General features: G+C 27.4%; 1 protein-coding gene across 6 annotated transcripts in view; it reads left to right on the top strand.

Annotated features, from left to right (window-relative positions):
* The window catches only part of LOC126896839 (uncharacterized), a 164,108-nt gene extending 140,828 nt beyond the window's left edge, over window positions 1-23,280 (top strand). The window contains exons 1-6 of one of the 6 annotated variants that reach the window (XM_050669960.1): window positions 10,967-11,061; window positions 15,787-15,855; window positions 15,938-15,991; window positions 20,525-20,557; window positions 21,599-21,689; window positions 23,005-23,280. In XM_050669960.1, coding sequence (XP_050525917.1) covers window positions 15,956-15,991; window positions 20,525-20,557; window positions 21,599-21,689; window positions 23,005-23,189 — 345 coding nt within the window. In that variant the 5' untranslated portion in view covers window positions 10,967-11,061; window positions 15,787-15,855; window positions 15,938-15,955 and the 3' untranslated portion in view covers window positions 23,190-23,280. Of the gene's footprint in view, window positions 1-10,966; window positions 11,062-11,377; window positions 11,454-15,786; window positions 15,856-15,937; window positions 15,992-20,524; window positions 20,558-21,598; window positions 21,690-22,971 lie in introns of those variants that run through there. The other 5 variants (XM_050669956.1, XM_050669957.1, XM_050669958.1 and 2 more) reach the window with 5 other exon arrangements.
* The last annotated feature ends 1,170 nt before the right edge of the window (window positions 23,281-24,450 follow it).

The following is a 24,450-nucleotide window of genomic DNA, read 5'->3' on the forward strand; positions in this document are numbered from 1 at the left end:
ACACACACACACTATAATATACGGGGTAGCGAAGTTAAGTTAATTATCAGGCAAAAGTAGTGATCGCGAAGATGGTAAAATGTCAACTGTCGATAGGGATATCTTATTATGGCACATTGGCCGTGAATTGCAAAAAGTGTTTATGTGTGCAGTCCGCCCTCCTGTTAGTATTGTTGTATGTCACTGTGTTAATTATATATATATATATATATATGTCTATTAAATGGTACAATGATGTTATGGGAGACAGAGATATGGGCACATGCAAATGTGATCGTATCAATATAGTACCTTTGTGATTAAAACGTATCATTTAATGTGTAACAATAAACAGGTAAAATATGATTAAACGTGTTCACTAATTGTCTGCTGCATTTATACCACACAAATTATGTCAGTTGTCGAAATGAACTCAAATATAATTATCTTTAATAATAATATAATTGTATATTATATATATTATAATATAAAAGTGTCAGACTTTCCGGAACATTTTAAAAATTTAAGTGGAAAAAGTTAATTTTTTGTAAAAAGTTGTCATTTTAAATCCCCCCTGTAGGCAGGTAAAGGGTCAGATTTATAAAAAAAATATATCAAATGAAAAGTAACGATATAATGTATCTATATAAAAAAAATATGGCAATTTTAAGTAATAAAAATTGAAAAAAATTCGAAAAAAATCCATGGATAATAACATTTTTTTATTGTCATGAGTTTATTTCGTCTTTCATTATTTTTTCAAACTAATTATAATTTTAAATAAATATTAACAAGCTCAGTGAGATATACCGTATTTTGTGCAGGTTACACCAAAATAATTATTTATAATTATCCTATTGTAATTAAGTTTAAAATATTCAGCACAGGGGAGTCGCGGCATAGTGGTGACGTGGCATAGTTGGATCAAGTATAATGATATATGACAGTGATTAAAATAACTATCATAAGAAACGCTTCGATGCAAATTTTTAGATAGTGTTTAATTTTATATTAATATATAAAAATATAAATATTACATATTTATTTGGTTATTTTTAAAAAGTTACAGCAGTTTATAGTAAAAAAAATTGAAAAAATGTCAAAAATTAGCGATTTTTAAATTTATAATTTTTTGGGGGGTTTCCCCCATTGACGAGGAATGAAGAAAATTTTTTCAATTTTTGAGGGTAATGTCTTCGATTAGATAAGATTTGTGATCCATTGGCGTATCATTGAAAGAAATCGGTTCGGTGAGACTGAGAAAAAGTGGTAACAGATACAAAATAAATAATAAAAAACGGTAGCACAGTGTAGACGAGGCATAGAGGGGATAAGTATAGATGATATCTGACAGTGATTAAAATCACTATCATATGAAACGCTTCGATGCAAATCTGTAGATATTACAAATTAAATAACAAATTAACAAAAACAAATAAGTTACCCATTTTAACTACTAAATTATAAAAAAAAAAAACAGATTAAAGATAAGATTCCTCAAAATTTGTTCATAGAGTATTACTCTAACGAATTTTGTAATCAACTAGATTCTAATCAACGCAAATACTTGGTAGTTTGTTATTTTTTGTTGGACCAGATTTAAAAAAACATTTACCTACAACCACGTTTGGAGTAACTGCTATTCCATTTATTATTACGTCTAGAACGTTATATTTTTCAAATAACGTTTTCTATGAATATAAAAATGAAAATACAGCCATAATAATAACTTTATTACTCAATAGTAATCACAAATTAATAATAACTTCAATGTATATAAAGCCTAGCACGTTTTTGATACTTCGTAAAAATAATTAAATTTTAAATTTGGATGGGCCGGCCCTGGGCCACATTAAATCTAAGGGGGGCCAGGCCCACCCATGTCTACGTGCCTGATCCTAACAGTTGGCTAAGCTGTACCTTAACAGGGCAACGCTGGCCCTGTATAATTTATATACCACTAGAAGGGCAGTTTTGTGACCAATAAATATAGACTCTCAACTAACAACGATAACAAGCATTTATTTCTATTTAATAGTATATAACCTGAGTGGATCTCTAGAGATGTTGTGGTATCCAAGTTAGGGGTGCGACAGTGGCGAACGTACAGAAATCCGATTATAATAAAATAAATAATAATAGTTAAATGAATAGTAGAAGATAATATTGTCGGAATTAAGTTGTAGTAATAAAATATAATCTGTCAAGAGTAGCCACGAGCATGGTAAAATGTCAACTGCCCGTCGTTATATATTTATTTAATGGGGAAGAATATCATCGGTTTTTTTTACACCCGCGAGTACCGCAAACCCGTAGTAGGTCGTAGGAACATTTATGCTGATCAGGCACTAGTGTGGTATTGAAATGCTAATGTTGGTGAAGGACAAATAATCTGTAGGTTATAATTTATTACTATAAAAACTAAATAAGAAATTGTATTTTGTTTAAAATAAATTGATGATATCATTATGTAACACAAAAAAATATGAATAATAATTTAGTTCTGTCTTAAAAATTATTTATAATACATTATAATCGATTTGGAAAAGAACACGTTATTTGGATATAATATATGATAAAATGTAACATATTATTAATCTGTATTATTTTATATTATCTTGCCAAATTTCGTGTTTGTACGCACATACAGTAACAGAAACAGTAACACATACTCTTTCAAGAATTAGGAATAGTCTTATAGAATTCACAATTATTAAACTTATAAAAATTAATCACAATATAAGGATTTCTTAATAAAATAATCAACACCGCAATTACTTTTTTTACAACTTTATTGATGAAATTAACATTACAGCTGGGCGCTCGTGCGTACGTTACATATTTTCTGGGCCGAGTGTAAACCGGTGCTAACTCTATATCACAATTGCAAAGGTTACCACCACTCAATACACAACAATGTATAAGAATTGTTAAATCAAATGTGTTATACACGCCATTGTTTAACGTTTATGTATACAGTAGTACAAAAACAATACAATATATACGGAAAACGTGAAAAGTGTTTTATTACTTTTTTCTCAGACCACCAACAACAGTTCCAGCGACGCTTTTATCCATGTTCTCCCCTATCCACTACAATATACAATTAAATCATGCATAATTCTTGCACATAAAACAACAACGTTGTTCGAAATTACAATTATTCCATTTTCTGTTTCCCGAAGAAATTAATTTTAATCAAATTCAATTGAAGAAAAATATTATTATTATTATTATCATTTTCATTGGTATTTCAGTTAATATTTGCTGTTTTAACCATCTTTCGAGACTATTTCATAAATTTGTTGAAAGTTAAAACGTGACTTGAGTTTTGATTTTCAAAAAATACTTTGAGAGATTAGTGAATAGGGAGCATTGCGTACCGCGTATCGTTTTACTGATGAAAGAAAAATGTCCAGTTAATGTTTTTCGTTTTACATAGCAAATGTAATGTGCTGCAGTGCATCAGGTGTTCTCCTTTCTGAAATTTTCCTTGAATTTTTTACAATTTCATGAAAAAATATTAACTTGGTTTGTTTAACTGAGTAATTTTGCTCCAATAAAACTCTTAAGATGGTAATGGTTAAATATCATTGATTTTTGATGAATAACCTTTAGAGTTATAACATGAAATTGTAATCATGTTTTCTTGAAAAAATACTTTAATAAAAAAAAATATGATTTAAATACTCATCGAGTGTGGATTGTATCTAACTATCGGAATAATTAAGTAATTAAAAGTGCTTTTATTTTAAATCAAGCACAACTACCTTAATTCGAATACTAGTTTGTATTTAAGTGAATAAATTAATTAATATTTTATTTATCACCTTAGTAATATATATTGATATGACCATCAAATACGAATATATTAAAAAAGTTAAAAATATTTTTTTTTTATTCTGTTGTGTATTAGTTAATTCGGAGTCGGCAAACACGAACTCCTAGTATTGTGGCTTGTCATTAGTGTTTCAGTTACTTTTTGGATCATACACAATTACTCACCCCCTTACCCACCCATCACGGCAAATCGATGACCTCCTTGTCGGTTTTCATCCATCTACACTTCATTGTCGTAAGTCAGTCAGTCAATTGTTTTATGTGTCACTTATTTCTGTTGCAAGCGCCTTCGCTTGAATGGTAAATTGTTCGATCATTGTACGCCATAGTTTTTTATTACTTGTTTATTGCACCCTTGTGCTCAAAGTTTACGCGCCCTTGCACGCCACTATTGATTGGGCCCTGACCATCACTAAATATCTTCATTGCCTTAGTCACCTTTTCGCGGTCTGTTCTCATCTGCCATTACGTAACACTCACCTTGTCTGTTGACACAATGCCGCCCATTGTCTCTTAGGGCAGTCTTTTGCCTAAAATCAAATTACCTGTGTTCGATGACAACATCACACAATGGCGGTCATTCAGAGATACATTTGATTCTCTTGATAATTTAACAATACAATGTTTTCATTACCTACTTTCATGTGTGTCTGGTACAGCACTCACAATCATTCGGTCTATCCCGTTATCAGCCGCAAATTATGACATTGCTTGGGCTGCACTTACGCCTACTCGCGACAGCACACCTTGACAAAATATTTTCTTTTCGCCTGATTAATCAGGAATCTCTCTCTGCACTAACGACCTTCGTTATTGTTTTCCAAGAGAACGTTTCTGCTATTAAGGCGCTCGGTGTTGATGATTTATCCGGCTTTCTATTGTTTTACATTGGCTCTCGCGTATTGGATACGAATACGCGTCATTTATTTGAAAGCGATATACTTCAAACAGAAATTCCGACATTTGATGTTTTACTTAAATTTTGTTAATAAGCGCTGTGAGATATTGGAAAACAGTAGCTGTTTTGAGTACATAGACACACGCCATAATCAAAATTTGTTATAAAAAATATTTCATATGTAATAAACCAAAAATAAAAAGAAAGAAAAGAAAAAGAGAAAAATAGTGATAAAGAAATGAGAAAGCGTAGGTTAAATATAAAAAGAAATTAGGGGTGCTTAGTAAATTATTATAATTATTATTTGTTATAAGTTTTTGTAATTTTAATGTCTTCAATTTTATTTAAATTAATTTTTTCATTAATTATTTCTCTCATTAATTATTAATGGTTTATCACGCAATAGATTGTTGGAAGTTCGAAAGCATAGGTTAAATTGTACTTACCTTACGTCCTTTGTAATACAATAATATTTCAAGTAATCCTGTGTTGATTTCCGCATTAAACGTACTACGTATACGATTTACACTACACGTCATATAGTCTATGTAATTAATTATAAAAACGATTCAAGACTTTAAATAGTATGATTTAATTACACAAAGTCTAAGACTGATCTTACTTGTAAAAGATTCTAAACACTCTGTATTTTATTATAAATACAATTTTAATTTTTTTTTACTTATTGATTTTTTTACGTCTGTTGAATAAGTATTTTTTAGAGAGTATATTTTATTGAGAGATCGATACCAATATTTCTTAAATTTTCCTCTGGCCTGGCCAAAACAAGATTCAGAAATATCTATATCTATGTAAAAAATTTATCAAGGCAGAATTGTGGTGGCCCAATGTGTCCCGGTGCTAAAATAAAGCACCTTGAAAGGATGCGGCACAATAATAACCAAGACAAANAGTGCTAAAAAAAGCACCTTGAAAGGATGCGGCACAATAATAACCAAGACAAAAATTAAACACTGTAAATATATTCGTAAGTTTCTCTACGTTGTCTGCCGGCGCGATGTTTATTAAAACAAAGACATTAGCAACGAGACTAGCTACCCAATACGCATAGGCTTTCAAATATATTCTAACCTAATATACCTAATTCTAGAACAATGTCTAGTTGCAACCTTTACTCTGTCTGCCGGCGCGATGTTTGTTAAAACAAAGACATTAGTAACGAGACTAGCTACCCAATAAGAAAAGCTCACAATAAATTTTTATAATTAAATAAAAATCTAAAGTTAGGTTGGGTTTATTATTAAAATAAAATAATTTTAAAAAGATGTAATGTTTAAAATATTATTTGATAGAGAGTTAAAAAAACTATTCAATCACTGCAATTTTGGAAATACATTGGTTGAACACCTAAGAGACCGATTAGTAAGCGGTGTAAAAAGTGAAAAACTTAAACGTCGTTTTAGATTATTAAAAGAGGAAGACCTAACTTTTGATAATGCGTTAAAAGAAGCATTACAAGAGGAGTTAGCAGATAAAGATACAGATGGACGAAGCGAAATAGAAAAACTCAACTATATAAAAAATGAAAGGTACAAGCTACAAAGTAATTCAAACAATGTAAATCAGTGGAATACCAAAAAACAGTTTTACACCAAGAAAAATGAAAATAATGTGAACAATATGAAAAAAGGACTTTGCTCGTGTTGTGGAAGGAACAATCACACATTCTCACAATGCAGGTACAAGGAGTATTCGTGCAACATATGTAAAAAGGTTGGTCATTTATCTTATGTTTGTAGAAATAAGAAACCAAAGAAAATAAATTATATGTCTGAGGTGAAAGTAAGCAATAGCAAAGAAAGTGATGATAGTATGGATGAGTTAGCCGAAAGTTTTAATAAACTATATCATATTAAAAATATTGACAAGGTAGATAAGGGAACAGGTCCCATTAAATTGAAGGTCTTGGTGGAAAANCAGATAAGGGAACAGGTCCCATTAAGTTGTAGGTCTTGGTGGAAAACAAATTGATAGAGATGGAACTGGATACAGGAGCTTCAGTCTCCATCATATCTGAAAAAGACTATAATGAAAATTTTTAAAAAATTAAGGTTAAAAACAATGGATTCAATATTACACTAAAGAAACAGTCGAAACATTAGGATATATTAATGTTGAAGTGAAATATAATAATAGAAATTTCAAAGGTAACTGGTATATTATAAAAGGAACTGGTCCAATGTTAATAGGTAGAGAATGGATACAAAAAATGGGTGTTTTACCAGAAAGTCAATCAAATGTAACTAAATTACAAAATATATTTAATGTATCAGATATTAAATATATTAATATGGAACAACAATTATTTAATAAATACCCAGAGGTATTTACAGACAAATTAGGACTGTACAATGGAGAAAAAATAAAGATTTTATTACAAAAAAATGTGACACCTAAATTTTTACAACATAGAGCTGTACCACTAGCATTAAAAAACAAAATTGAACTTGAATTAGACAGATTGGAAAAAGAGGGTATAATCAATAAAGTCAAATATAGTGATTGGGGAACACCAATAGTACCAATAGTTAAACCATCAGGTGATATAAGAATATGTGGAGATTATAAAGTAACTGTAAATCCATATATAAAAGTAGAAAGAGCCCCTGTTCCAATTATAGAAGAGTTAATGGTTGGAATTAAAACGGGAGGGAAGTTTTCGATCATAGATCTAAGCCAAGCATACTTACAATTCANAAACGGTAGGGAAGTTTTCGATCATAGATCTAAGCCAAGCATACTTACAATTTAGTTTATAAGAAAAATCAAAGGAGTTAACGACCATAAGCACGCATAAAGGTGTTTATGTGTACAACAGAGTTCCATTTGGTATAAATGCATCAGTTGGAATATTTTTAATTAGATTTAGTGAAAAGCTTAAACACATTAATAACATTAAAATATATTTTGATGAAATATTAATATTTGGTAATAATGAGCAAGAACATTTGAAAGCCCTAGAGGAAGTATTAACTTTATTAAAGAAGATGAATTTAACAGTACGGAAGGAAAAATGTATCTTATTCAAAGAACAAATTAAATTTTTAGGCTATATCATCAACAAAGACGGGTGCAAGCAAGATCCAGCTAAGATCAAAGCTATTACACAAATTCCAAATCCAAAAAACAAAAAACATTTGCAAGCTTTTTTTGGATTGATTAACTATTATAGGAAGTTTATACCTAACTTAGCAACCATTCAAGCACCACTTACCAATTTATTGAGAAAAAATACCAAATTTAATTTTAATAATAACTGTGTGAAGGCGTTCAATCAAATCAAAGAAGAGATAACATCAGACAGGGTCCTAAAGCATTTTGATCCAAAACTACCAATTATATTAACGTGTGACGCATCAACTTATGGACTTGGCGCTATATTATCACAAGTCAATGAAAAACAACAAGAGCACCCTATAGCGTTTGCTTCAAGAACTNTCCTATAGCATTTGCTTCAAGAACTCTTAATATTGCTGAGAAAAATTATAGCCAAATAGATAAAGAAGCCTTAGCAATTATATTTGGTATCCACAAATTTAACAATTTTGTATATGGAAATAAATTTACAATAAGATGTGATTGTAAACCGTTAATCAGCATTTTTGGATCTAAAAAAGGAATTCCAACAACGACAGCATCGAGACTACAAAGGTATGCTTTATTCTTAACAAATTATGATTTTGATATACGGTTCACCAAATCTGCAAGCAACAGTGCTGACGTCTTATCCAGANTACAAGCAACAGTGCGGATGTCTTATCCAGAATGCCACTCAAAGTAGAAAAAGCAAATACACCAGAAATAACATACTTGCACCATATAGATGAAATGAGAATCATGGATGCTGCTTTAGTGAAGACAGAAACATCGGGTGAAGACCCGATATTAAGTAAGGTAAAATACTATATACAATATGGTTGGCCTGAACAAGTGCAAAAAGAATTAGAACCATTTAAACTAAGAAAAGAATTATTAAACTTGGAGCAAGAAATCATTATATGGGGTCACAGAGTAGTAATACCAGAGACACTCAGAGATAAAATGCTAAAGGAACTCCATCAAAATCATTTAGGCATAGTTAAAATGAAGTCTATTTCAAGAATGCACATATGGTGGCCTGGCATCGATAAAGACATTGAGAGCACAGCAGGAAAATGTGGAAAATGCATGAATGTGAGATCAATGCCTAAAAAAACATCTCTACATACATGGGAATGGCCAGAAAGACCTTGGCAAAGGTTACATGCTGATTTTTTAGGACCATTTAAGGGTAGCTTATTTTTAGTTATTGAAGATGCATACTCAAAATGGATAGAAGTATTTCAAGTACCATCAACAGCAGCTCAATATACCATCAACAAGTTTAGAGAGCTATTCGCTAGATTTGGTATAGCAGAATATTTAGTTACAGACAATGGACCACCATTTTTATCTTTAGAGTTTAAAGAATTTTTAGCTAAAAATGGTATTAAACAAAGAACATCATCACCATACCATCCACAAAGTAACGGCCAAGCAGAAAGTGGAGTTAAAATTATTAAATCATTTCTTAAAAAAATATCTTTTAAAAATGTTAATCTACAATTAAATCAATTTTTATTTGACTATAGAATTGCAATGCATACTACAACAAAAGAAAGTCCTGCTACATTATTATTTGGAAGGAACCTTCGTAACAGGTTTGATTTAATTAAACCTAATATTCGAAGTACAGTATGGGAAAATCAAGAAAAACAAAAGACCAATAAAACAGTTAGACATTTTGATATTAATGAAAAAGTTCTAGTAAGGAAATATACAGGAGAGAAATGGACAAAAGGAAAAATTATAAAAATATTGGGAAATGTCATGTATCTTGTGGAACTACCAAGTGGTGTTATTTAGAAGAGACATGCCAACCAAATTCAGAAAGTTAAATATGAGATTGAAGAGGAAGATGCAGAAGAAGTAGAAGAAGAAAAATTAGCAAAAGAAGTAGAAGAAGAAAAATTAGCAAAAGAAGTAGAAGAAGAAAAATTAGCAAAAGAAGTTAAAGAAGAAAAAATAGCAGAAGAAGTAAAAGAAGATAAAATAACAAAAGAGGAAACGGTTGAAACTACAAAAGAGCAGAGCACTATAAGAGAAAACAATTCAACAAAAATATACAAAATCATAGATGTTCAAGTAGACCAAAGAAACCTATATATATATATTTAACTTTCTGAATTTGGTTGGCATGTCTCTTCCAAGTAACACCACTTGGTAGTTCCACAAGATACATGACATTTCCCAATATNTGTGTTAATTAGTATTTTTATATATATTGTTTTAAGAGAGGAAGTGTTGTGTTGTACTATGTGGCAACACTGTTTTCTTTGTTATAACCTAACCAACATTATTACACATTATGTTTTATATTTAATATGTTATGTTTTATTGTAATTTAAAGTGCTTAATGCAAATAAAGAGATACATAACAAAAAGAACTCGTTTAGATGTGGAAAATGGCTTTTTATAGTGTGAAGGGGGTAGCCCAGCGATCTCTACCGTGATCCTAGAAGCTATGTCTTTGTATTCTAATTGGTTAATTAAAATGGGGTCCCAGCGTGTAGGCGTTACTTAATAATTTCTACAAGAGGGAGATTTTATCGTATAGTTAAAGGGTTATTTTGTATTTTAAATAAGAGAACCCTGTTTTGGTGATCTTGTATAATCATAATATGTGACATACATGAACAAATGATAACATCATATTATATATTAATATTATATGTAATAATATAATATACACATAATTAATAAATTGAGAAAAATACGTATTTAACAAAAGTCAAAATAAATTTATTTTTACTTTTATTTTTGTTTTCGATTAATTAGGTAGATAATTAATAAATTTTAAAAAATCACACTGCATTTAACTTTTTTTGAAATTTTTAATTTCAATGGAGTAACGAAAATGAAAATTAAATGTGGTTTTTTTATCGATATTTTTCTTCATAGAAAAAAAAGTTCTCACAAATATGAAATATTCTTAAAATATGTTAAAATTAGATTTCAAGTACTTACTGTTAAAATACATTTATAACTGTAAATTTTAAATAATTGCAAATAATTAATTTTGTAAAAAAAATTTTACTAAGCAAAAAACTCATCAATTTTAACTAAACAAACAGAGCTAAATTATCATTCATATTTTTTGTGTTACACAATGATATCATCTATTTATTTTAATCAAAATACAATTTCTCACGTAGTTTTTAAAATAATGATAAATTTAAGTATTTAAGTAAATTTATTAGTTATTTAATACACTTTTGCAGTAATTATCAGTGATAATTAACAAGGTAATTATATTATATTATGTATATTATTTTTTTTTTGTATTTTTTTATGTAAGATTCAAAAATATTATTTTTCAAAACGTTAAATAATTTTATGTTTAATTATTTTTTAATAAATAATGTTTCATACAATTTTTACTTTTTTTGAATGTTAGTCATATCATTTGTAATTGTTCTTAAAATAACACGCTCAGAAACAGATTTTTTTATATTCTAACTAGATTTTAATTAAACGAATTTTATATGATTTTATTTTTACAGTTAAACATCTAATTATTTTAATGGCAAATAAATTACTATCTGTATTTTTTAATTCCAGAAAATCAATTGGTACTATTAAAAAAACCCAGCACAGGGGGCCACGACACAGTGGTGACGTGGCATAGTTGAATCAAGTAAAACGATATCTGACAGTGATTAAAATAACTATCATAAGAAACGCTTCGATGCAAATTTTTAGATAGTGTTTAATTTAAAAAAAATTTGTGGATTATAACGAAAGCTACAAGATCTGCTATTCCTTATATATATACTAATTAAGATAAAGTATGTCGAATGACAAAGGGATATAAATATTATTTCCCATAAAAAAATTGTGTTAATTCATAGACTTTTCAATAAGTTATAGCAATTTAAAGTTAAAAATGTAAAAATTAAATTTAGAATTTTCACACAGAAATAACATTCAGTAACCATTTTCACTGTGAAGACAAAATAATGTTCTAATTTTTTTTTTCCATAATAAAGTATATTACTTTATTATGCAAAAGTTATGTTGAAAAAGTTAATTTTTTGTGAAAATGCTGTTATTTTAAATCCCCCCTGTGGGCAGGTCAGATTTATAAAAAAAAGTATATTAAATGACAGGTAAAGACGTCATGCATCAATAAAAAAAAAAATATATATATTAATTTGTTCATTTTTAAGAAAGTTATGGAAGTTATATATAATTTTACATCATAGTAAAACCAATATGTTCTCAACTTCGCATCAAAGATAAAATGTATGTTTTAAAATAAATTTTAAATAATTTATAGGAAAACAAAAATTATAATTTATTTAACAAAAAAAAAGACTATATACTCATAAAATCTATGATTTTAGCTTCAATGCGAAGCTGAGAAGGTATTAATTTTACTATGATGACTATGATAACTTTTAAGTGTTCCGGAAATACTGACACTTTTATATATATCTTAAATTAAAGCTTGTGTAATACACTTTAATATTAAAAAAAAAACATTTCTACTGTATTCAAAAATATGCTATTTTTGTGTTAAAATTCTTGGTTTTGTATTTCATTTTATTATAAGGGGATTACACTGATTTTCATAAATATTATATCGATCTAAATGACATAGTATAAAAAATTAAGCATATTTAAATTTTTTTGTTTCTTTGAAGTCGAGAAAAATAATTTTAAAATTTGAACTAGCTAAATTTCCATTTTTACTGAGTGACGAATGGGACGTACGGTTTCTGAGAAGGTAACACTTGGGTCTTTCACGTCTGTGGCACTGAATTTTTTCTTAATTCTTTTTGAGTTAGAAAAAAATGTTAAACTCATTTGATTTTTAACTCATTTAGATTCAATAGCTTCAATAAATATCAAGGATCCCATTACTGTAGTCTCCTCTCGTGAGAAGAAATTCATATTAATATTATTTTACTATGTGGTTTTTTTTTTGTAGCTATCATTTATTTTCTACCTACTTTTTTCACAAATTTTTTTTTAAAATTAAACACTATCTATAGATTTGCATCGAAGCGTTTTTTATAATAGTGATTTTAATCACTGTCAGATATCATCTATACTGGACCCAACTATGCCACGAACCCACTGTGCCTCCACCGCACTATGCTGGTTTTTTTTTTTTTTGTGTCTGTTACCTCTTTTTCTCAGTTCTCACCGAACCGATTTCTTTCAACGATACGTCAAAAGATCACAAATCGTATTTAGTCAAAGTCATTACCCTTAAAAATTGAAAAAAATTCACTCGTTCCCTGTAAATAGGGGAAATCTTCAAAAAAATTACAAATTTAAAATCGCTAATTTTTGACATTTTTTCAATATTTTTTACTAAAAACTGTCATAACTTTTTTAAAATAACTAAATTAATATAATTTTTTTTTTTGTAGTTACATTATGTCTATTTCGATCATTTGGTATATTTTTTTAATAAATCTGACTCTTCATCTGCCCACATGGGGGTTCAAAATGACAACCTTTTCACAAAAAATTAACTTTTTCAACTAAACTTTTGAAACTGTTCCGGAAAGTCTAACACTTTTATACTTAATCATAATCAGGATATAAATAAGGAAATAGTAGATCATGTATCTTTTGGAATAGTCCACCTAATTTTTTAAATTAAATACTATCAAAAGATTTGCATCGAAGCGTTTTTTTTTATAGTGATTTTAATCAACGTCAGATATCATTAAACTAGACCCAATAATGCCACATCACCATAGAGCCGCGATCTCCATGTGCTGGGTTTTTATGTTTACTATCCATTTATACCTTTTTTAAAAAATTTTGCTTTCCTCTCTCCACCCTTTAAAAAAATAACAACTTCAGTTTTTTCAAGTATAAACATATATATTTAAATAGTTTAGAAATAAAAAAATTACTGGTCAATAACAACTTCTAAACCAGTATATTTAAAAGTATTAGCTCTTTAAACAAGGGTGGGAGGAGTAGTGAGTTTATATACAGAATGTTGACTTAATCAATGTTACGTGTATTATAGTGATATAAGTAGGACCTAAAAATAGCGAAATCAAAAACTAAAATTTCCTATCTCCAAAATTGTTGGTTTTTCGGTTCCCTAACTTCAATTTTTAATTAAAAATTTATGTACAAATTCAGTAGTCCTCCCCCAAATTTGGGATCAAAGTTGGAAAAATATCTCACTTGAGTGTGACCCATCAATTTGTATTTAAATTTCAATGGGAGTACCATGATGTAGATTATTTTTAGTTTAAATGGTTACATAATAAAAAAAAAAATCCATGGATAATAACATTTTTTTATTGTCATGAGTTTATTTCGTCTTTCATTATTTTTTCAAACTAATTATAATTTTAAATAAATATTAACAAGCTCAGTGAGATATACCGTATTTTGTGCAGGTTACGCCAAAATAATTATTTATAATTATCCTATTGTAATTAAGTTTAAAAAATCCAGCACAGGGGAGTCGCGGCACAGTGGTGACGTGGCATAGTTGGATCAAGTATAATGATATATGACAGTGATTAAAATAACTATCATAAGAAACGCTTCGATGCAAATTTTTAGATAGTGTTTAATTTTATATTAATATATAAATATATAAATATTACATATTTATTTGGTTATTTTTAAAAAGTTATGGCAGTTTTTAGTAAAAAAAATTGAAAAAATGTCAAAAATTAGCGATTTTTTAATTTGTAATTTTTTTGAAGATTTCTCCTATTTACGGGGAACGAGTGAATTTTTTTCAATTTTTAAAGGTAATGACTTTGACTAAATACGATTTGTGATCTTTTGACGTATCGTTAAAAGAAATCGGTTCGGTGAGAGCTGAGAAAAAGAGGTAACAGACACAAAAAAATAAAACACATCATAGTAAAACCAATACCTTCTCAGCTTCGCATCGAAGCTAATATTCAGCTCAAAATATTCATTGCAACCTTGTGATTATTTTATTTTCCTAACTTAAAAAGAAATAAAATTATAATTTTAATATAGTTTTAATGGTAAAAATTAACCGTTCATATGTCAAGAAAATAGTTTTTATTACATAGTGATTGAGTATTGTAACTTACAAAGGTATTACTGTATCAAATATTAATTAGTTTTTTTATCATTATCTTGGAGTAGACGTATAACACAGTGTATCGCAAGCATGTTAATAAGCGAGTTATTATTCAAGGCTCAGGTAAACTGCAATAGACTATTGTGTGACAGGATCAGCACGACGCTGTCATGATGTCTGTAACGGACAGCCTGACACCAAATAACGACGAGCACATTGAGACACTTGGTTTTAAAACAAAATTACTCCTGAATTCCTGGTTCTATTTTTAATGTCTTCTAGGTTTACTCGTCGTGTAACTTGTTTTAATTTGTAAAAAACTTAATATTTTCATTATGAATTCCTGGTACCATATTCTTATTTTATGGATGACACCACATGACGAGAGTTCATTACATTGTCCATTATATTGCCTACACAGAATTCCTTACTTTATTTAGTTTATTCAAAAAACTAATCAATCCGTTATCGATTATTTCTTTATATAATTTATTACATTTATTAATTTTCACTTTTGAATATATTAAAGAAAGGGTGATATTAGTACACATAAAATGAAATTCATATGTATAAAATTACTTTAATGATAACGCTCCGACATATTTAACAGCGTTAAGTTGCAATATATATATACTAACAAGTAAATTGTAATATGCTTTAATTTGATATAAATTTAAATTAAGATTATCAAAAATTGAAAAATAAAAAATTTTGATATCACCATATCAATTTCAGTGGTTTTCAGTAAATATTTTAACAAGAGGTCTAAGTTTTTAATATCCTTATAATCTATTCTTACTAGCGTTAAGGTTATATTGATTTTACAGTAAAAAATGGTGGGGGTGTTACAAGCCTGTCAGCTATCCCTGTGTGTGTCACTAATCATATCATATAACTAATTAAAAATTTGTGTTTTTTTTTTTAGAAACAATTTTGTGATAAACATTACACAATATTAAAATAATATCAATTAAAATTATCTGTCATAAATAAGGTATTTTTAACTTAAACTTTAATTCACAGTACACTTTTCAAATTAACATTTAAAAACAACAATTTACGATTTTTTTTTTCAGCTTATAACCATAGTTAAAATGAAGATATTTTTTTTATTCACGTTTTATTTAATGGCAAGTATTTCCCCTTATCTATTTAAAAATCTTTGTACAAGCTGTATATACTACTAAAATAAGAATATAATTTTATTTAAAACAAATGATTTGAAAAAATTAATATCAAGTTCATACTAAATTTTTAGTTGAGCCTAAATGATTTAGACTACAATATATGGAATGATTTACCCAAAATTAACTTATATTTGTATATTATTCATAGTTTAAACAAAATTTTTTAACAAAGGTATAAATGGATAGTAAACATAAAAACCCACCACAGGGGGTCACAACACAGTGGTGACGTGCATAGTTATATTTAATAACTTATATTTAATAAGTAATAGTTTATAAATTAGTTAAATTAAGTAAATATATGTGTAATTGTGTATAACGAAATTTAAATCCATAAATTTGCATCCAATAATTTTCGAGGGGGTTATAAAACTTATTAGTCTTGACAATATTTTACAAAAATTAATTCAAAGGCCAGATACAAATGTAATTAGTATTACCCATTAAGTGGCAAACACCCTCTCTCTCCTAATTTAGTAAAACTTCTTTTATTTATATATTTTATTTACTAATAAATAAAATTTATATTAAATAATGGTTAAAATATTTTATAAATATATCTCTTTACATTCATGTCAATACAGTGAATTATTAATAGAAAAGCAATATTTTCCAAACTCTAAAAATATTATTATATAAAAGTATATACAATTTTTATATTTTCCATGGTACTAATTTAGAATTCGGAGGTAATGTAGTCCCTTTTAGTTGTATCAATGTTATATCACCAACATTCAGTGATATACATTTTGTATGGTGGGGGTACAGATAGATTGTAGAATCTTGAGTAGTGGGTAGATTCAACCTTTCACTATACACAATACTTTGATTTAATATCTAGGGAGGGGTGTTGAAACACCATGGACACCCTGCCGTAAATACGCCACTGTCAACATTGACATATTATGTTATCAATTTGTTTATACGACAACATATTCATTTAACTAGATTATTCAATAGAAAATAATCTAATTGAAAATATGAATGATCGAAGACAACTTTTGAACCAACATTTAAGATAACTATTACAATATAATGAAAATTGATCACTTGTGGCTAATATTATTAAAAATTAAAACTACATTAAATATATTAATTTTAAACTAAAAAAAATTAAAAATATTCAATTCAAAAAGCCGCAAAAAAAATAGAGGTTCCCTATAAAGAAATTAAAAACAGTCCATGTCTTTATAAATATTAATTATTTTTTATGTAGTTTTATATTTTGTTCCCTTAGCCAGTATTTAAAAAAACCAATGGTTATATTTATCGGAATACTAGGAGACAAGGCTAACTTGTCAAATGAAATTAACCTATCATTATTTTGAAAAGTATAACCAGATAATTTTTGTATTTAATCCCTTATCATCTTTTTAATGGATTCATTTAAACTATTTTATAGGGACCCTCTTGAATCATTTTTGATACACTATTAATGTAATCTTTTCTCAGCATTACTATGGCATTCCCCTTATCTGAATGTAAATAAAAACTGTTTTTATTTTTTAAGTGCTGTATGAACCACAGCTGGAAACACAAAAAGGGCAGCTTTAATAGTATGGTTTACAGATTAATTAAAATTTCAATGAATAAAATAGATTTTTATAAAGATCTGGAGGTTAAAAGAGAAATAGCCAGATTTAATTGTCATAATGAAAACGTAATCTCAAACTTATTTACATAGGACAAACAAAAACAAATTGGAGTTAAATTTAAAGAACAAGTAAACGTGTAAACGTTAAAGAAACATTAAAAATCAAGAAGTTGATAATCGTCACTAGGGGTATATAAGAGGTTATTTTTTCAGTCGGGGTGTCAGTATGTGTTTATTGTTGATAATGGTAACATTCTTTCAAAAATAGGTAACCTCGATTTTTTTTTTTAGTAATTGTTTTTGTGGCTTTTTAATTAAAAATATTTAATACTTTTTAGTTTTAAATTAATATTTTTAATTTTAAATAACTATTAGATTTTTAAAATATAGTGCAGGTTATAATTTTTTTTATCATTAGGCATTTATTGGACATGGTCCTTCCCTTCCCAAGTATAAAAATAACCTTAAAAAGATTATTTTTATAATTTTTGAATTTGAATTTTCTAGCATGTTAGTTGTAATAAACAAAAAAGAAAAAGAAAGAAAAGAAAAAAAAGGGTGATAGAAAATTAGAGAGAGAATATAAAAGAAATTAGGGGTACTACTTATTAAATTATTATAATCATTATTTGTTATAAGTTTTTGTAATTTTAATGTAGATTTAATTGTCTTCAATTTTATTTAAATTAATTTTTTCATTAATTATTTCTCTCATTAATTATTAATGGTTTATCACGCAATAGATTGTTGGAAGTTCGAAAGCATAGGTTAAATTGTACTTACCTTACGTCCTTTGTAATACAATAATATTTCAAGTAATCCTGTGTTGATTTCCGCATTAAACGTACTACGTATACGATTTACACTACACGTCATATAGTCTATGTAATTAATTATAAAAACGATTCAAGACTTTAAATAGTATGATTTAATTACACAAAGTCTAAGACTGATCTTACTTGTAAAAGATTCTAAACACTCTGTATTTTATTATAAATACAATTTTAATTTTTTTTTACTTATTGATTTTTTTACGTCTGTTGAATAAGTATTTTTTAGAGAGTATATTTTATTGAGAGATCGATACCAATATTTCTTAAATTTTCCTCTGGCCTGGCCAAAACAAGATTCAGAAATATCTATATCTATGTAAAAAATTTATCAAGGCAGAATTGTGGTGGCCCAATGTGTCCCGGTGCTAAAATAAAGCACCTTGAAAGGATGCGGCACAATAATCACCAAGACAAAAATTAAACACTAAAAATATATTTGTAAGTTTCTTTACGTTGTCTGCCGGCGCGATGTTTATTAAAACAAAGACATTAGCAACGAGACTAGCTACCCAATACGCATAGGCTTTCAAATATATTCTAACCTAATATACCTAATTCTAGAACAATGTCTAGTTGCAACCTTTACTCTGTCTGCCGGCGCGATGTTTGTTAAAACAAAGACATTAGTAACGAGACTAGCTACCCAATAAGAAAAGCTCACAATAAATTTTTATAATTAAATAAAAATCTAAAGTTAGGTTGGGTTTATTATTAAAATAAAATAATTTTAAAAAGATGTAATGTTTAAAATATTATTTGATATTTATTTCCACAAGAAAAATAAAATATTATTAATAATTGAACAAATTAAATTAAATAAAAAGATTCACCAAAACAAAATTCACTTTAAAATTTCTAAGTGTCATTTAGTTTTAAAGAAAAATATTCTAAGTTCAAATTAATTAAAAAAATCGACGAAGTCCCGTAGAGTGAAATCTTGAGTAGAGTGTCGTAGATTTTGTGTATTTTTAAAATCGCCAAAAGAACTGGTTTAGATAGGGAAAAATGGCTTTTTATAGTGTGAAGGGGGTAGCCCAGCGATCTCTACCGTAATCCTAGAAGCTGATGCTTTGTATTCTAATTGGTTAATTAAAATGGGGTCACAGCGTGTAGGCGTTACTTAATAATTTCTACAAGTGGGAGATTTTATCGTATAGTTAAAGGGTTATTTTATCTTTTAAATAAGAGAACCCTGTTTTGGTGATCCTGTATAATCATAATATGTGACATACATGAACAAATGATAACATCATATTATATATGTCGTAACACAGCAAAGATGGATTATGGTAAACGAGTGAAAGTGAAACTATGTGTACGAAGATGAATATGAGGAGGTGGTGCCTGCTGTCTAGGTATTCACGTGCGTGTTGTCGTACAGCAGTCACCGTGCTCGGCTGACACTCCGGGTTAGCTGTGGGTGTCGAAAGGCTGTTGTTATAGGAAGGGAGAATAAGAGTAACACCTAGGTATGAGGTGCAGACGAAGTGCAAGACACAAATACTGGGCGTACCAGGTGAGGAAAGATAACAGAGTACGAGGTGCAGACAAAGTGCTAGACACAAGTACTCTGAAATGTCGAGGAAAAGAGTATATAGGTTAGAAAAGGAATAAACAAAGACATTACTTTAAACAGTAAGCCGGACAGCGACAACCGAGTACTGAGACTGATGAATGACACAAGGCACTGGAGTCGACTGACCACGATGGTCAGGTCTATTGGGTTTTTATAATAATTACACCTATTGCCGATTTGGCAATAAATATTATTTGTTAATTCACCAGTCTCAGGCAGCGGATGTGCTGTCTGTATTTTATTAAAATAATTCTCACGATTATGAAAACGTGACACCATCACATATATTAATATTATATGTAATAATATAATATTACATAGTTATAGTTTACATTTAAGTACAGTTAGATATATATGTTCTTTTTTTCTGTTTTTATTAGTATTGTATACAATGAATTAAAATTAAAAAGCATGCATGAATGTATACGTATATGTATAAAATAAATTAAAATAGATATGTTTTCGTATAATAGATTATAGAAACTTCTCAGATGGATTGCTGTTGCGTAAGTAACATATGTTTCTATTTAAAAAAAATTAAGTGAATATCAAGCCTAAGAACAGTATAATTTAGGGGTTACCGTAGGATTTCGGTGTTCACTCTTTTTAAATTATCGGTTTCAGTGAGGTTTTGGTCTACCAATTTGTTGATATTGCAAAACAGGTTTTCGTTAATAACAATTTAATTAACAATTTAAATAACAACAGAAACACATTTTTAATTACTACTTAAAAAATAATTTTAAACAATCAAATATTGCTTTATAATTTTTTCAATTATACTTTTTCTAGCAAAATATTAATGTAAAATACAAATTTATGTTATGATTCATAAGTTTAATAAATTAATAAGAAATTTGAAAATATTGTTTGATTCAAAGCACTACAATAATATGTAGATAATTTTTTTTTTCATACTTTGAGAATAAAAATTAAAATTAAATTTTCTTTAATGGGAACCTCTATTGTATGATTAATATAATAGAAAAAACTTTTTAATAATTTTGTTGTTTTGTTATTTCTTGTTAAACTATTTTTAACCAATTTTCTATTGATAATTTGCTATTTAGCCTACAGTAGTATTCATTTATCACAGATACAACTCGGTATTTTTATTATACAAAAATTTTATCTTTTATCATTATTCATGTCAATTATATATATATTCTACGTAAGTTTACTGTCATAGATTGTTGAACGACCTGCGTAGAAATTTTATTTTTCATAACTACCATAAAAATAAATTATGGCACATTGAAACAGACTATTATTGATTCCGATGTTATGAAAACCAAATTAATGATGAATTTGTAGTTTAAACCCAAATTTTTAAATAATTTTAAATCGCAAATTAGAGTTGGAACTATGTCAATTAACTGGTAAAAATTTGGTCAATATTGCGTTATCATTTTTTGTTTGCTACTAATTTCTTAATACAATAAAAAAAGATTACAGTTATATTATAACTAACTGTTAAGTTTGTTGAATAAAAAGTTGAATGCATTAATAAACTTTTTATTCGATATTCATACTTTTTATTTAAACAGGGCAATCAAAGCAAAAAAGAATATGAAAATGCAGTAAATATATTGAAGAACTGTATTGATACTGTTTTTAAAAATATGCCAGATTATAAAAGTTAGTAAAATTTTATAATTGTAATTGCAGTATTATAAAAATAAGCAAATTAATGAAGTGTTATAAAACTTTACCTATTATGTGGAGTTTTAATGATATAAAAATTGAGTTTATTATAAAATTAATTTAACAATATTTAAAATAGCCCTGATTAACAAAAAAAAAAATTCCAGTTGCATGTATCTGAGAAGAAATTTCTAAGTATTTCATAGTTGCGATATAAATGATCTTAGAATTACCTATTAGCTTATTTTAGATAATCCATATATATTTTTTAGGGGTGCAAGCTTTTAAAGTTACCAAACTATTATAATAATTGTTTAAAATCGAAGAATAATATAGTACAGTATAATAGCTACAGTTATAAAGAATATAATACAATACTGAAATGTCTAATTCTTCAACCTAAATTAATTTTATATTGACGTAAGAATAAAAAAAATATGAATTTTAACAAAAATTATATATATTATATAACTGTGTTTTGTTATGTCAGTTTACTTCTATAAAAATTTGGTACAGATTTTAATACGTCTATGTAACATTAATTTAAGTTGAAGAATTGGACGTTTTAGTATTGTATTATATTCTTTATGCCTGTAGCTTTCTTGTGATATACTATTATTCATTAAGATCAGGATACCATAGAAAAATTGTATAAAAAGTCAAAATTTAACAATTTTTAAAATGCTGTATAAACGTAACTACTGAATTAATGTAAGAGTTTTTGGTATCAACATTTTTCTTTAAAACTTATCTATATAATGGCTATCTTTAAATCTTAAAAAAAATGTTTATAAAAAAATTAATTTTTAAAATATTTTTTGTAATTGCAAAAAATAGCATAAGCATATTTTTAATACAGTTTGATATTGTAAAAATTGATTAAAAAGTACAAAAAAAAGTATAAAATGTTATGTAAATCATTAGTTATATAAGTTTATTAGATAGTTAATTAGATCTCTTCCATTCTGTATAGTTTAATAACTACAGATACACGAATATAATACAATATTAAAACGTCTAATTCTTCAACCTAAATTAATTTTACATTGATGTAAGAATAATAAAACTATGAATTTTCGTTAAAAGTTTATAAAATATATTATTAAACTGTGTTTTGTTATGTAAACTGACATTAATTTAAGTTGAAGTATTAGAAGTCTTAGTATTACATTATATTACTAATTCTCAATTTTAATAAGTCATATAAAAGTTAGGTAACTTTAAAAGCTTGCACACTTTCAAAAATAAAAGAAATTATATATATTTTATTCAATAGATGGTTTTACTAACATTAAGACTCTTACTAAAGCTGTACAAGATTATCAGAGCATGTATATACGAGCAAAAAATCTAAAAAATGCATTTGAAATTGATAGAATTAATACAGAATTGGGACTAAGACTTGCTGCAGATAATGTAAATAACGAAAATTTGGTTCAAAGTCTAAAAGAATGCGTAGAAACATTTCATGGAAATTTAAACATTGTAGCTTAATATCTCTATGTTGTAGAATTGTATGATGTGACCGCGATGTCTATTATAATAGGAATCAAAAAAGTTTAAAAATATTAATCATATAAATATATACTATTCGTACATTATTATATTCAATTCCTATAATTTTTTTATGGCATATAATTAACAAATAATCTAATGCACAAAACCATTTAATTTTAGTTTATTTGAAAATTTAATGGTTAAAATTTTACCTAAAACTGTTCGCAAAAATCAACCTCTACATAGATGATCGATTTTTGATTGGTAAGACATTTATTTTCTCAGAAACTATTGAAAATTATAAATTGTTGCGAGTAAAAATATATTTGGTTCAAAAAACTCAACAATGATAATATGATAAGAAAAAAACGGTAGAACAGTGGTGTCTCGGCACAGTATGGACCTGACATAGTGGTACTAGTATAGATGATATCTGACAGTGATTAAAATCACTATCATAAAAAACAAATCGATAGAATTTTGTAGGTAGGATTTAATTTTTAGAAATTGGTGGATTATTCCAAACACAAAATTAACTCCTATTTCCTTAATTATATACTGATTAGTTGCTCTTTGATTTAAAAGTATAATGTATGAATAATTAATAATTATAGTAATTAAATTTAGTATGAAATTGATATTCAATAATTAAATATTATATATTTTACGGAGATATTATAAAAACAATTGTACTAGTAATATGAAGTTGGCAGCAGGCGTGAAAGATATTAAAATGTCTATGCGGTATCTATCTGTACCTGACTTGACTGTGCTTGCAACGTCTGTATTCAATTTGAATTTTGTTGAGAGAAAATTCATACAAATCGGCTGCACATGTTAAGCGACCGTTATTCTCCAATGGTAATAATAATATCTCCAAGTATGTACTTTTGGATGGATATCAATAATTTTATTAAATTTTTTAATTTAATCGATAAAGTTTTATCATTTATTGACCATTCGTGTAAATAAAAAATTTATTTGAGTGCCGTTTTTAACGTTGTAAAATCGAAATGTTTTTCAAAAAGTTATTTATCGATATCGGGTAATGGTAGTGAGGAGGAAAAAATGGGACGTATAACATTGACCGAAAAAAATCTGATAGCGTTTAAAAAAATGAAGTCATGTCTCTTGGACGTATCCAAAGGGAAATACGAAACGTGTAACTTATTGTTGATGCAGAGTACAGAAGTTTACAAAAAAGTAAAAGATATTGTATTAAACAAGTTTTTAGTATTACCCGAAAATTTAATGTATT

Source organism: Daktulosphaira vitifoliae, unplaced genomic scaffold, assembly GCF_025091365.1.
Source record: "Daktulosphaira vitifoliae isolate Bord-2020 unplaced genomic scaffold, ASM2509136v1 Scaffold_1, whole genome shotgun sequence".
NCBI classification, from domain to species: Eukaryota; Metazoa; Arthropoda; class Insecta; order Hemiptera; family Phylloxeridae; genus Daktulosphaira; species Daktulosphaira vitifoliae.